This window comes from Limulus polyphemus, unplaced genomic scaffold, assembly GCF_000517525.1.
Source record: "Limulus polyphemus unplaced genomic scaffold, Limulus_polyphemus-2.1.2 Scaffold69, whole genome shotgun sequence".
NCBI lineage: Eukaryota > Metazoa > Arthropoda > Merostomata > Xiphosura > Limulidae > Limulus > Limulus polyphemus.
In genome coordinates, this window is record NW_013665679.1 from 338,340 (window position 1) to 351,439 (window position 13,100).

At 33.0% G+C, this 13,100-nt stretch overlaps 1 protein-coding gene across 6 annotated transcripts in view; it reads left to right on the top strand.

Moving 5' to 3' along the window:
• Positions 1-10,179, top strand: part of LOC106465668 (kinesin-like protein KIF3A) — a 101,961-nt gene extending 91,782 nt beyond the window's left edge. For all 6 annotated transcript variants that reach the window (XM_013925906.2, XM_022393952.1, XM_022393935.1 and 3 more), the window contains exons 16-17: positions 1,544-1,677; positions 9,427-10,179. In XM_013925906.2, coding sequence (XP_013781360.1) covers positions 1,544-1,677; positions 9,427-9,478 — 186 coding nt within the window. In that variant the 3' untranslated portion in view covers positions 9,479-10,179. The remainder of the gene's footprint in view (positions 1-1,543; positions 1,678-9,426) is intronic.
• Positions 10,180-13,100: the final 2,921 nt, after the last annotated feature.

Below are 13,100 nucleotides of genomic sequence, written 5' to 3' on the forward strand. Positions count from 1 at the left end.
AACACGTTTAGATTGAATGGTAATTTATAATCAGTCACAAGAACGTCGAATCTGAATCACTTGAAAAAAACACGGGGGTGCTTAACTTTTTTCCAGGTGTATATATTGGTTAGCATAGCATAACAAGTGGTTTCAACCTTTGTTTGTTAAATGTTGAAACACACAGAATGTCAAATTGGAGTTTGAGCTGAATGTTGATTTGACCATGTACATGTGACAAGTTTCTTTGGAATATGTCAATCTAGGAGAAGCTCGATACAATAATTGAAAATGAAAGATGGATCAGAGATTTGAAAGGTGGAATAAGCTTTATTTGACTCATCCATAACAAAATAGTTTTTAGAATCTGTAAGAATGTTTTCAAATGATAAGTTCTACTAAAATAAGAAAGTATAATGATAATAGATTGCTTTTAATTTTATAACTTGGAATTTGATTAGGCCTTAAACACTAGAACTTGCTCAAAAATGACTTCAGGACACATAAGTTCATTAAACTAAATGTTGATAGAACATGAAAGTGTTAAAAATTAGTGTCTTAAGGTTTGAGTTTTTTTAGGGGGGGGTGTTTATGTAACAGAACTTTAAGGATAGCAAAGAACTTTTATGATTCATCTAGGCCATCCCATCCACTAAACGTAACTTTGAAATAAAAATAAAACACACAGAGGTATTACTTATTACAACAAAACTTGAAGCTTGATATAACTTAACTATACAGCCTTTTGAAGCAACTACTTTAAGCTCATGCTGTTCAATATGTGTATATGTTTATTACTTTGTAAAAGATCATGCATCTACAAAGAATGGAGACTGTAATATCATAATATAATATAATAGACTAGCTTGTAATGAAACTGGAAAAATGAAAGGTGTATTTTACTTGTCTTCTGTGTCACTGAAGTGATGCCAAATTAGTCAGCAAGTTCAATATGTTTTGTAACACAGCTTATCCTCTTGGTCAATACACTGTGTATTTTGTTTATTATTATTTTGTAATCTGAGAACAGGAAAATAAGAGTGTCTGTACCTGTATTTGAACCACAGAATTGAGGAGATGCACAGTTTGTTTATAAGCTAACTAAGAATGTAACAGTCATCTTCTTCTGAAGGGCTTCTTGGCTGTATTAGGTTTAAAGTTTTAGCTAATCTTTTAATAAACTGTACAGCTGTTAAGCATTCAATATATCAGTTCAAAGCAACTTAAATGTTCCATGCACTAGATGGGTTAAAAAATAATTATATCAAGTTTACTAACTGAACTTCAGATGAAAAGGCATTGTAAAGAACACTTACTAATACAGAGTGACACATCTTCTACATGTACTCTGAGTGACTTCATCACAGTGAGAAAAGTTGAAACTAAAGATTAATGATTCATATAATTGGTAATTTGAAGCCGATTGTAATGCAACTTGGTATACACTTTTCTGAAATTGTAAGATTGTTTTCCTTTTTTTAGTAAATTTGACTTCCATTTCATTTTAATATAAAAAATGTGATGGGGTTGTCAAAAAAAGCTGAATGTTTTACCTTTGCTTTAGAAAGAAAACTTGGACTTATCCCATGTTTACCTAGCTTATACTCCAGAAGGTGCACAAATGGCACTACGTCAAAAGTCTGCAAGAGCAAGGTCAGGTAGGCCACGGAGTGCTGCTAGGCCTAAATCTTCCAAAAAGTAAGTATAGTACTACATTTTGTTTCATAATAACAGTTCTACTTTTGTAAACATCTTAAATGTGTGTATATAATATATATATATATATATAAATAAATAAATGATTATATTAACACACAATACTACATATGCATCCAGTTTATTTGTTTTTTTTGTTTCATGATTAGATAATAGGAAATGTTCATGTTTAAAAACTGCTTCATAAGTGGCTAAAGCCAACCAATAAATGTATGCTGAATTATGTTTCCATATAGCTTGTCAGTTTAGACAGTTTTTAAGTGGGTACATTATGTACAGTGTTTATATTAGGTGACATTTTTTTACTAAAATGATATATTTTGTTCCAGACCTTTATGATAACTTATTAAAAATTTATTGATAAGTTATTTTTAGTACATCTGACAAATATATTGCTTAAAACAACAAAGAAAGACGTGTGTCATGTTATCCATGTGTTTGTTGGTAATGGGTAAGTTAATGAAATGTACATCAGTCATAAGCTGGTGAACTCAGGTATTTCATTAAATTAATAGCCAAGAAGCATGAAACGTATATATTGTAACAGGACTTGAAAACTAAGTTTCTGGAACAAAGGAGTTATTTATCACTTGCTTGACTTAGGTTAATGCACAAGGTAATAAACAAATGAATCAAACAGAATATGAAAATATTGAAAGTATGAAGGTTTTCCTCAAATGGAAAATATCTCGACTCGAATTGGAAACACAACTCTTACTGGTTTCAACAATAAATAACCAGACTAGCCTGGTAAGAGCTACATATATTTCTTGATAGAAACATTTCTCAAAACTGGAATTTCTAGCAACTATAAGCATTTTTGTGTATTTTAAGTGGATATTGGTTTTAGTGACAAGCATAATGTTTTTGTAAGTGCTTCAACTAGCTAGACAGGAAATTTAGGTATAACATATAAAGAAAATCAGTATATTCACTGTCATTATTTTTCACATCTACTGCTGCTGTTAGAAATATACTGTTGCATAAATTGTGAAACTGTTGCTTTTATCATAATTTATGTGCATAATTCAAATTAAATTACATAATGTACCAGAAGTAATTACCCACTACATTACACAGTATTCTCCAGTAACTTCTCTTATACTGTTTTACACCAGATGAACGTGATGAGATTGTTAATAGAAGTAATTTTTGTAAGTGGACCACAATTATGTAATACGTTTGATCAAACATATTTTTTACATGTTTACATGTCAACACACTATAGTTTCCTGTTACTAACAACTAGAAAATAAACTAGATTTATAGTCTTCATTCATGAATTGCATCAAAACTTACTGATTGGTTAAACAAATTTCTCTGAAGTTTTTCATACAGATATAACTAACTACTGGTTGATTTGCTGTATTTAAATTAGCAAAAAAAAGTCCTCAAAATTTTGGAGTGCTCTTTCTGTTCCTTGTTCTACTAAAACAAAAATTTTGAATTTTTCTTATTTTTTAATTATTATTTGTAACAATTGTTTACAAAATGGAAGGATAATTAAGGAGTTATTTTATTTATTTTACAGATATATATTTAACCTGGGTAAAACAAAGTTTTTTGATTAAACCCATATTTAATTGTATACTACAAATCTTATTTAGATATATATCCTTCACTTTTCTACAGGAACTAGATATATATATTCTTTAAGTAGTTATGAAGCTATTCCCACAGACCTTTCTTTTTCTCTTTCTAGTTGAATATCCTTTAAAATAATTTATTTGCATTTGAAGAGTCTTTTTGACTTGGATCTTCTGGAACCTTCTAAAACATCCTGGTAATATTTATTGCCATATTTGACTTTCTTTTATTTGACCCTTTAAGAACCCACTTGACATTATAAATTTAAGAAACAAAAGACAACATTGAACTTAAAATTTTGCAATCTCATCTTTTTTACAAAAAAGGATTAACATTTCAAGTATTTGCCACATTGATTTATTAATAAAATTTCAACTATATCTCCAAATTAGCAGTTAAAAATATAACTTATACTTGTCATAAGACATTAGTATTAGACCTATTATATTTTTAATACTACAATCTTTATATAGTCCCTTAGATTTTTTCAAGAAGAAAAGTGTCTAATAGTATTTCAACTCACTATACCCACAATGCATTTTGCTCAATACAGATCTCATCAGGCTGGTTGGAATACAACAAACACAGTAGTGATTGAATTACTATTCTATATACTTTTATTCTTCTTGAAGAACCCTAGGGACTGAATGAAGAATATAATGTTAAAATACAACAGGGCTAATACTGAAGTTATATGATAATTATAATTAATTCAAATCATGCTTTGCCAGCTTAGAAAAGGCATTCACACCATAACAGTTACAACTAGTAACTGTCCCCATGTTAACATGTTTTCTGGATTATCATGACTTTGCTTTGACCATGACCCTACAAAACTAATTACTTCTAAGTTGGGTTTAGTCCGAATGTATGCCAAATTTAATCTAAATCCTTCATTCTATCGTTTCCAAGGAATCTTCCTAACAAACAAACACACACAAGGGTGAAAACATAACCTCCCACCAACTTTGTGAGTGGAGGTGAATAGTGCTAGTTTCTGATTATTTTATGTTATGTAGTATCTCAGCTGCAGTTTTTATTTTTAGATTTCAGTATTTATAAATTTCACCTAGAATATGGTATGTCGATTTGATGAGGAATATTTATTCCACACCAATAAGTCATAGGTCAAAACACTTACATAGTTTGAGAAAACCTGCTTTTACTTCAACTGTTGAATTTTCAAAAGGTTCTCTGCATGGTTCATTGTCTTGGTCTTCACTCTTGCCACAAACTTTTGACATGAGAAGTTTTTATTTGTTTCAACTTCTATAAATTGTGTGGTCAAACGTTACTGCATAATTAGTTGAATACCAATATCATAAAGAAATCATTTAATACTTTTGTAAAACTTCTTTTGAAAATGGAAAATTTGAAATAATGATTTAAAATACGTAAGGAAAAAATTGAAAGCAATAATAAAAACTGGATAAAAATATAAAATGAGAATTTATAGCATTCAGAGATTTTAAAATACTGTTTGCATAATTTGTGGTCCCATCAACAAAAACTAAAACTGAACATAAAAAAATTTGAAGAGAGAATAAAATTAAGGGTTGGAATTTTTCTCTTCGTTCTGGTATCAAATGTATAAACCACAAAGAGCATGTATGATCTTATCTTGTGAACTGACCAAGTTTGAACAAGATTATCCTCAAATAAACCATCTTAGTATCATCTACTGTAAGAAATTACGTTTGTTGGAAAACGTACGCTAAATTTAAAATAGTATTTTAAACAGTTTGTTGGCATACATGTCTAGGTTTTCAGAAAAACCCGTAAATGTATTTTATCAGCGTTGTGTATATATCGCCATAAGGAAATCGGTTTATAGGTATGTGTTACTATTGTCAAACGAATAGGTAAACCCTGTCGATAGACTTATCTGATAATATTCAAACATACTCGAATGTGCAGAAGAATCACAAAAATGACCAATGGATAAAAACAGACTATCTGTAAGGTTAAGAAGTGGAGCGGAATAGTGATCTTATTCCGTTGATAAAGTTTGTAAATAATGCAGGAATCCATATGTTCTTAGTTTTAAAATAAACATCGCTCAACTTTACAGTCAAACTAACATATATATATAGATCTCGTAAGACTGCATGCTTAACTGTTTTGTTTTACACCCCTACTACTGTCAGATTTAAATTCGACTTGTTAAATATTTTTACTAATTTCTGCTCGTGGTTATTAACTTAAAATCATGAATAGCCTGAGATCGTTACAGTTGAGCTTCTGAACCGACAGTGCGTTAATAAATCTTCAACTGCCTCTAAAATGCATTATATCATGATAGATAATGGAGAAAGTGGAAGTCGTGGATAGTCTGAGATCGTTACAGTTGAGCATCTGAACCGACAGTGCGTTAATAAATCTTCAACTGCCTCTAAAATGCATTATATCATGATAGATAATGGAGAAAATGGAAGTCGTGGATAGTCTGAGATCGTAACAGTTGAGCTTCTGAACCGACAGTGCATGCATGTATAAGTCCTGAACTATCTCTAAAATGCGTTATATCATGATAGATGATGGGGAAACTGAAAGTCGTGATCCCAAATTATTCACGATTTGTTTTTGCCATGTATACTTTAAAAGCGCTATCTTTTTTTTCTTTTTTTCACCTAATTGTGAAAGAAACTGAGAGGCTGGTACAATCATCTAAGTGTGTATTTACAAGGAAAGGTCAGTACTAAGTTAAAGAGAACAGACGAGCGGCTGTTTTTAACCGCCGCTATGTCAAACTTGTTTATCCGTCTCGAGTGTTTTGTGTAGATCATCGACTCTGCCAGATCTGCAGATAGAGCCAAATGTCTAGTTTGCATGGAACGCGTAATGTTGACTGCCTTAATTTCAAGGCCTTGGATTGTAGCAAGAACAAAATGTGTGGGGAATGTAGCGTGGTTATATATGCTGCTCATGCTGTCGCGTCCCATACAGTGACGGCGGTGATGGTTGAGGCGCCCCTCCCATACAATATGTCTATCCATCAAAGAATCCAACATGACAAAAGGGAATATAAGAAACTAAATAAAGCTGAAACCCTTACGAGCATGAATGCCAGTAAATCTGGAAGAATAGAGGAACGAAACGAGTCTTACCTTTGTAAAGAAAGTAGGTCGAGCTGTATGTCTATGGGGAAGATTTTTGTCTGTTATGGGCGTATATAGACTCGTAACATAATTTATGCACCTGCTAACTTCTTGCGAGTTTCCTTTGTTGGTTGCTAACCAGATAGATTTTCACATATTCATTATCAAGCTCAGAATGTGGAAAAGCTTAAATCTCACTTTTTTATGTGTTGGAAATGTTTTGTAGGAGCTCTATATGTGTTTTCGAGAGTTATTAGGCTAAGTGCTCATGGGGGCTGGCTGATAACATTAACATTCATTCAGAATTAGTAGTAGCACCCACTATTTTAACTAAGTAGAGTATAGAAATAACATTGATATTTTGGCCAAGTTTTTTTTTTCAGTTAGGTTTTTACTTTCAATGGAGAAGTATATTCCTTATATTGTTAGAAGGCAAACGAAATGTTAATACCCTTGATAAAAAAACAAATTGTAATGTTATACCCCAGATGTAGTATACAGGGTTTTAATAAAATGCTTATGTTTGTCAGTTCAAAACGTGGAGTAATTTGAAATATATTACGAGACGGAGCGATCAACATCAATCACTTATTATATCAATATGAATTTTCATTTTATAATAGGTTCCTGTCTTCAGATAGTTTTGAAATATTGTATCACGAAACTCAAAGGGCTCTAGCAAATCCGAAATAATTTGGATATCTCATGTTAGGCACGATTGACTTTCACCTGCCAGCTGGTCACGTGAGAGTAACTTTAAAATATTGCATGACAAATGTTTTATTATATTTTTAAACAAGTAAGGTTACATAAAAAACAATATACATATATTATGCATATTTCACAAATGCAAAGTACGATTTATAAGTAGACATAAAGTTTACTTACACTGAATTTTCCTATTAGACTAACAAACAACTGTTGAACGTATAAATGATACTGACAGTGTGTGTAATTGAAGATGCAAATATTGTAAACGAGTAAGTACTCCATATGATTTTCTGTTAACTACGTGGTCAGCTTAGTACTATTAACCTAAGGTATAGTTTTCAAATATAACTTAAATTCACAACTAACCTAGACTTAATGTTATTTCTTTTTTTGTAGTATAAAATTGAAGGTAATTAACTGAAAGATCAGTTTGCTCACATGATGTTGAACATTAGGCTTGCTTCTCATTGGCTTCTTGCACTATTTCCCTCCTCTCTTTAATTGCCTGTAGATTCTACCTCAAACAAGGTTAATCTGTTTAATCAAATTACAGACCCTTTCGGTCATTAAGCAGTTTAGGTACGTGTGCAAGTTGTCATCTTGAAGAAGTATTGGAAGATTGCAGCTTTTATAAGTGTTATACGAAAAGTGCTTAGTTATGTATCCATCGTACGTAACACCTGGAATATTTCTACACTGCATTACTATATGAACGACTTACAGGACACCTCAGTGTGTGTGGCGTTTTATCTTCTTTCTCATTTTGTCCAAAACAAAGGGCTTCATTAGTATAAAGACTATAAATTTTGGATGTGTATTCACATCTTTTTTTTTTTTTTACGCTAATCTTGTTCCTCCAAAACCATGCGTTATAAAAATTGATCATTGATTGCTGATCTTAAAATCTAATGAGAATAATATGCTTTCAGTATTTATACCGAGATTTTGAAGTTACTTAATGACCAGTTCTTAAGCAATTGCAATATCACTTAGGTGGGCCGAGCTTGACATTGTGGTTAGCGTTCCGGATTGTATCCAAGGGTTCGTGGTTTGCGTCTCTTTGTCGCAAAGAATCACGCTCCATGCTTTAGGGTCGTGGATGCGAAATACGAGCGACGACCAGCTCTCACTATTCAAATAGAATAGGCCAAGAGTTTTCGGGTCGATGCTGTTGGCTAGCTATTTTCTCTCTAGTTAGTTCAAAATTTGGCACAGGTAGCGCAGGTAACCTGCATGTAGTTTTACTTAAGTATCAAACAAAAAGCTCTAGAGTGAGTAAAATTGTCAACGAGCTAGAATATTCAAGGATCCAGCTGGTGTGAAAATATTGAACAATTAGTGTTGTTGACGTAGTGCTTAGTGATGTCGGTGTGGATAAATTACGTGAACAAAACAATCATTACCAATCATTTTTTGTATACAATAAACTTTATATAATAGCATAGCGTTATTAATATAGGATACAAATAGGAACGCTCTGTGAAAGTTTGAATATGATTAGACTAGATCGGAATACACTGTGTAAGTTTGAACATGATTAGACCAGATCGGAATACACTGTGTAAGTTTGAACATGATTAGACTAGATCGGAATACACTGTGTAAGTTTGAACATGATTAGACTAGATCGGAATACACTGTGTAAGTTTGAACATGATTAGACCAGCTCGGAATACACTGTGCAAGTTTGAACATGATTAGACCAGATCGGAATACACTGTGCAAGTTTGAACATGATTAGACTAGATCGGAAAAACACTGTGTAAGTTTGAACATGATTAGACTAGATCGGAAAAACACTGTGTAAGTTTGAACATGATCAGACGAGATGGGAAAACACTGGAAGTTTGAACATGATTAGATTAGATCGGAAAACACTAAGTTTGAACATGATTAGACTAGATCGGAAAACACCGTGTAAGTTTGAACATGATTAGACTAGATCGGAATACGTTGTGAAAGACTTTATATGATTACGTCTAGAGAGGCAATACAGCAGGATGCAAAAATCGTGCATCGCCATAGTTCCTTTAAGTTTCGACCTTGTGATTTTTCTAAGCCATGTTTGTGTTCATGTTACTTTTCCATTGTTACATTAATTGAATAGGGTGCCATTAACAGAGAACGCGTGGAAGTGATCTTGTTATGACATTGTTTCGTGAAGTCGACTGTGCCTACTCTGAATATTTATAAAGACAGGACTTAGAAAAAAAAATGTAGGTGTGCGACTTCTGCATCACTGTGAATTTGTTTTATATAATGTCATGTTGGGAATTTATTGTGAAAGTTTGTTGATAGTGTAGAACTGACTAAAACTATTGTGATTGTTTTGTAGGATGCGAGGCAGTGCCGATATCGACTCGCTTCTCCAACAGTTTGAACGCTGACCTTCATCTCGAAGATAATTCTTATGACAGAAAAGAGAAAAACATTTATTGCTTAGGTTGTTTTATTTTAAAAAATGTAGTTGAAATTGTGCACTTTGGAATAATTCCAAACACTATCAACATCTATAGCGCTTTGCAATTGAGTCTCTTCTATAATATAACACCAGCCATTTCTTCACACTCGACTAAAGAAAGAGTAATTTGTACTGTAAGCTTACTCCTTCCAGTTATTATTATCGTTTTAGCCTCTTCAAGATAGTATCAGACTGACGATTCTTGAGTGAAAGAGCGGCATACCTTCATGGAAACAGAATCTGGCTCTCTGCCAAAATTAAATACTTAGTTCTGATGACCGACTAATGACGAAGAATCTTGTCAAGATATTGAACCTGTGTTCATTTTAGTTAGAAGATCTACGAAGTTTCTAGGCTTACTGCCGCATGCATGTCGCGGATAACAAAAGCGGTTAATTTATAAGTTAGTGCAGCAAACATCTGTGTGTGCTTAATATATGATCATGAACTCAACGGTTGTATGTATATTCTTGTAATATTAACAATCTGTATACGTTTCAGTTCTTTACTATTGCAAGCCATAATTTTGTACGCACCACAGATTCGTTGAAACCAAAATTAGTGTTTCAGTATTTATTTATTTATTTTTAATGTCTGTATGATAATAAAAGTGCTACACAAAATTAACTTCAGATTTGTTGTTTTTTTTTTCATTTTTAATCAACATAATGGCTAATCACCCACTGTGTTATATTTGGGTTCTTAACCCAATTATAGCATATTTGCAGGTAAGTTAATTGTGATTTTTTAGTTCTTCAGTAAAATGTGTAACATCGACGAAGAAAAGGAAGTGTCTGTGAATGACGTAGAGGTCTAAAACATCATTTGGCAGTAGAGTAGTTTCGCTCATTAGTGGTTATAGTAATATAATGCAAACAATTGTTAGGGTTTGATATAAAGCCATTTATTCGTCACTAAAATATTTTAGATTGTTAGTGATGAATAAAAGGACTTTACATCAAGTCCAGATAAAATGTTTTTCAGCTAGTTACCCAACTATCTGATATACGTGACCGTGAGATATAATAACGTATAGATTAAATACAGTACAGTTACCTTAATTGGTTAAAGTTCATCTTGTTTACAGATATGATGTAGCGTTATTTTAACAGATAATTTCTCGTTTTTTTTTTGTTTTTTAATAATGTTTTTGAATCCTCTAAGCAGCTTTTGCGTACAAAAAACGCATTAATCGAAATAATTGTTTCAAATAATAATAATGGTTTAAATATCTAAATTCCAACTATTTATTATTCGTGTATGTATGTGAAGTGGAGTATATTCAAACATTTTTCCAATGTTTTTTCGAAAAATAAATTTATAGTTCTTACATTTTGTGAATAAAACTTATTAAGCTAAATGTTATTGTTTATTAACAGGTAAAAAGTAAATATGTTTAAAAAGCTCTAACAAATTATGTTTACCTAACACCATCAGGTGACAGTCTTAGAATAGAACCAAACTGTCACGTGCAACAATATTAGTAAATAGTGTAAAACCCCATCAAATATGATTGAAAACTACTAGAAACCCGAAACTGTTCCGTATAAAATTAGCAATACACAAAAGAAATGAATAAAATAAATAAAAAAAATTCCTTTTCCATGAACATGCTACATATAACTGGGCAAACATGCTACTTATTTGTGCCTTTAGTTAAATGATTTAAACATCCGATGACCATGTGATTGCATACACACCTGTTCTTCTTCTGGGGAAAAGTCGTCCTCTTCACTGCAGATAATTGGTATCTTCAATCTGTTTTAACAAAGGCTTTTTCTTAATAATTCCCAAGCATAGATTAGCGCTAATTTTTGACGTATTTCTCACAAGAGTCTTCAAGGCCTTCTTATTTGGATCCTACCTAACTTGACGTCATAATGATGTTGTGTCACATACATAACGCCATGTCTGGTCCCATTTACGCTTATGTTCGCGATTAAATTCAACTAAAATGGGACCGGGCAATCAAAAGAGGAAGTATTATAGGATAAAAAGTGGAACTGGACTCGTGTAACTCACGAAATTTGGAGAAATCGAGCGTGACCGACTGACACTTGGCTTATATATATGTATCATTTATGATTTTACGTCTCTGAAAGATATTGTACTAGAAATGAACAAAAGCTAAGGAATAGGGAAAATGAAAATAAGTATCTGTAAATTTGTTTATTTTTGATTTAAAACATTTTATTTAATTTTTTCTAAGATTTACATTCTTTTCTGAGTCAACAATTTCATCATCTGGAAGATCTAACGACTAATTGTGTTTAATCATCTATTCAAATGTATGTGAGGTAACTTACAAGTGCCCTTGCAATCTTGTTGAAAGCTATCTAGTTTCTCTGATGTAAGAATTATCACAGTTCTTACATTTAATTTCATATATTGATAAAGGCACGGCTTGTGATAGAAATTGGGTCGCGGAATCGAAACCCGGCGTAGAACGTACTTGTCTTTAAGCCAAGGCGGTGTTTTAATGTGACAGTAAGCCACACTATTCGTTTGTTAAGAGTAGCCCAAAAGTTAGCGGTGGGTGCTTCCAGCCAGTTGCCTTCTCTGTAATAGGAAGTTCAAAATTAGGGATGGCGTCACAACTCTCCTTCCTTTTCACGTTGATAAAATCTTCCAAGACTCGGGCACTGGTCAGGTAGATTTTACGGCGCTTGATCAGTGAGAGTGGGTTTACCTGGGGCATTCCCGTACTCCCCCCCCCCCTTACCAGAAGTTCTCTGGCATTGGATTTACATATCCCTGCTGTCCTGAAGGACCCTTTGTCCTACATGGACTGTCTGTTTCGAGAAACAACGAAGTCTGAATCTCCCACTTTTGCAGCCTTGTCGACTCGTCTTTTCCGTTTTGCTTGAGGCATTCGAGAGTTAATTAAATCGCCCATGTTAAATCTCTCATCTCCATGTGTTGTTCCTTTTCATGAAGCGTTTCTAACAAACCAGTACCAAGAGCCAACGAAGAGAGGTCACATGATCTTTAAACACCCCTAGTGTTAAAACAACCTGTATTCTTACAAAACTAACCCAAAAATCTAGAGGATGAACAGAAGCGGAAATAGCAATGCATTCTATCTTGAATATAAATATACTGGCCAAAACAGATGAAACTGAATTTCCCATACATAGGCCTTCGATTAGTCATAATTAACACTTTAATATTGAAAATGTGTACAAACTGCTGAGCAAATGAATTCTTCATTGACAGAAACATCTAAGTAGGATCTAGGATTGGAGTCATTCTGCTAACATTCCAATGCATAGTTAATTAAGCGAAGGGTTTTCCGATATCATAAAGATGATTGTGTAAATTATATGAAAACTATGTTGAACCTTCGTTTCGTGTTACAGTCCATGTTGCCACATCTTTTTATGTTCTATCTGACGACCCTGTCATCTTTACAATAGCCCTTCAGCCTACTTTTAACTGCAAAATACTCGTGCATAAAGCACACCACTCCTCCATGTGGCATGGCCAGGTGGTTAGGGCGCTCGACTCGCAATCTGAGGGTCGCGGGTTCGAATCCCCGTCACATCAAA